The 2,500-nt window shown below is 34.4% G+C and overlaps 1 protein-coding gene across 6 annotated transcripts in view; it reads left to right on the forward strand.

Annotated features, from left to right (window-relative positions):
• The window catches only part of LOC122796606 (ubiquitin thioesterase otulin-like), a 1,420,501-nt gene that overhangs the window by 1,416,837 nt on the left and 1,164 nt on the right, over positions 1-2,500 (forward strand). For all 6 annotated transcript variants that reach the window (XM_044065214.1, XM_044065210.1, XM_044065212.1 and 3 more), the window contains one exon: positions 290-2,500. This exon is cut by the window's right edge and continues 1,164 nt beyond it. In XM_044065214.1, coding sequence (XP_043921149.1) covers positions 290-520 — 231 coding nt within the window. In that variant the 3' untranslated portion in view covers positions 521-2,500. The remainder of the gene's footprint in view (positions 1-289) is intronic.

The following is a 2,500-nucleotide window of genomic DNA, read 5'->3' on the forward strand; positions in this document are numbered from 1 at the left end:
AATAACTTTTAAAAAAGAAAGAAATTGTGGTTAATTAAACCCCTTGATGTTAAACATATGGGCTACAAGATTTGAAGTATCATGGAACAGGGAATTGACAATCAATGTCAGTTTAAAATGTACAGTGAACTCCGGTGTAATTGCACTGCTTTATGCAGTTAAGCAGTTTTTTAGTGCAGTTTGTTTGACGAAAAGCATGATTATATTTATTGATATAGTAATTTAAAGTGTGAAGTTGCTGTAAGGTGCATTTTTTTGTTTAATAATAATATTCTTGATATTTTTGTAGGTTGAGATGTTTCTTCTTGGCTATGCACTGGAATTGACCATTGCAGTTTACAGGCTGTCTGACTTTGGCACAGATGAATTTCTAACATTCTACCCTGATGATCACAAGGATATATGGCCTGTTGTAATTCTTACTGCAGAGGATGACAGACACTATAACGTTCTTGTCAGAAAGAAGGAATCTGCAATAAATGTGAAAGATGTAATGAACAAAATCCCTGAGACATCATAATGTGACTTACTGAGTTTATGTGTGTTTTATGCTTTGGTTATCTTGTAGTACATGGTTGGATTGTTTGAACTACATTTCCAGAATTTGATAGTTATATGGAATCAGAGGTTGGTGCTGGTGTGGTAACATTGACCCTTTATGACAGAAACATCAAGTGAATAAGCAAGCATATGTGCTCAAAATGGTAGATTACTCTGGTGAAAGTTAAAATGTTCCATATTTTTTCTAATGTGAAACTAAAAATTTTGGTCATTTGTAAGAATGGTAGAGTACTGCAGATGTTATAGTAACAGCCCCTGTGCAAACAAAACTGCTTTAATTGTATACTTTGACCAAGGCTGAGCATTTAGTACACACAAATGTACATTATCCCTTGCTTCCCTGCTATTGCACTGCCAATATATAAAGTTAATGTAGAGAAGACCTCCCTTGCTAGGATGTTTTTCACACAACTTTATAATAAAGGGGGAAATATTAAAAGCCATTAAATACTCAGAACTGGAACTTATTTGATAGCATCACACAAAATATGCTACTGTAATTATTGCATTATCCTGAATTCCTAGATTTTATTTCTGAGTCTGTGTTTGCAAATACTGACGTACATACAAATATTTCAGGCATGGGTAGTAATACTCTTCTAACCTGCCAATATACCAATACATGTATTCTCTTAATAAGAGTCCAGGTTATTCTTCAAATATCTAAACTAGTACTTGCTTTAATGTAATTTGGTAGGCTATTCTATGTATCATCTACTCTGTCAGAGAACCATTTGGTACATGTCTCATTCCTATGTAATAGTCTACATTGGTTGTGTGATGATTCTATACTAGTTTTTGATAACCCCAAACATTCCAAGAGCCATTTCTGTCTAAATGCCCAATATATCTAAATGAGGTCTCCTCTTAACTGTCTGTATGAGACGCTGCGCAAGTTTCAGATATTTTAGTCTTTCAAAGTAACTTAAATTTTCACATCCATGGATGCCCTTGGTATATATCCGCTGTACTCTTTCCAGTTTACTCAGCCTTGTTTTTTTTTTTTTAATTTCCATATTGTTCTTACATACGCAAAGTTTTGGTCTAATGTAACTAACAAACATTCACTTCATCATTTCTGATTTCCTAGACTTTATAAATCTTTTTCTACAACGTCTATAATTGTCATTAACCAATCAGTTGATATGATTAGAAAAACTCAAAGCTATATACGTAGGTCCTTAAATGAATCTACAGTTTCAGTCAATGTGTGTTGTATTAAGTATTCACCTTTCAGTCTTTGTTGCCAAATCTCATATGCTTCGTTTCTGATTTATCAGCATATTATTCTTCAGTGTCCAGATGGTCAATTTACGGCACGTTTGCAAAAGAACTTGACTATCTGTAACACAAGCAATCAGTTTACCCATTTTCAGGTCATCTGTGTACAGACTGCAGAACACCTCAGATGAAAAAGATAGATCTGAAAGTTAAAATCCAAACAAGCATGGACAGAAGACAAAGCCCTTTAGGATATCCTGACTATAACCAAGACTTGGTAGATTATCTAATTAGCTTCAAGTAAGTTTGTATTTAAATATTTTCTTAAGAAACACGATGTGCTGAGGGCAAAGCCGTCTACACCCACCATACCTCTTAATTATTGTATTCAACTCTGTGGTATATGCACCTCAGCTGAAAAGAGAGTCCCACTTTTGCAGCTGTCACTGACAGCTAATGTGATATTAAATGGGATGTATGAGATTCCCCTTTGCCCACTTAACTATTTACAAATTGTATGTTCCTTACTTTTATGGACTAGTATTCACTGAATTGTAGGGTTCCTTAATTTTATGAACTAATATTCCCCTAGAAAAAAAAAACATGCAGCTACCTAGTGGGTGTTAACTGATTAGCAAATACGTAGTAGTACTGGCAAATAATGTACCAGCTCTGATGTACAAGTTGGCTAGACCTTTGTACCCATTGGTTCATATTG

This window comes from Protopterus annectens, chromosome 3.part0, assembly GCF_019279795.1.
Source record: "Protopterus annectens isolate FY-2018-M chromosome 3.part0, PAN1.0, whole genome shotgun sequence".
Taxonomy (NCBI): domain Eukaryota; kingdom Metazoa; phylum Chordata; order Ceratodontiformes; family Protopteridae; genus Protopterus; species Protopterus annectens.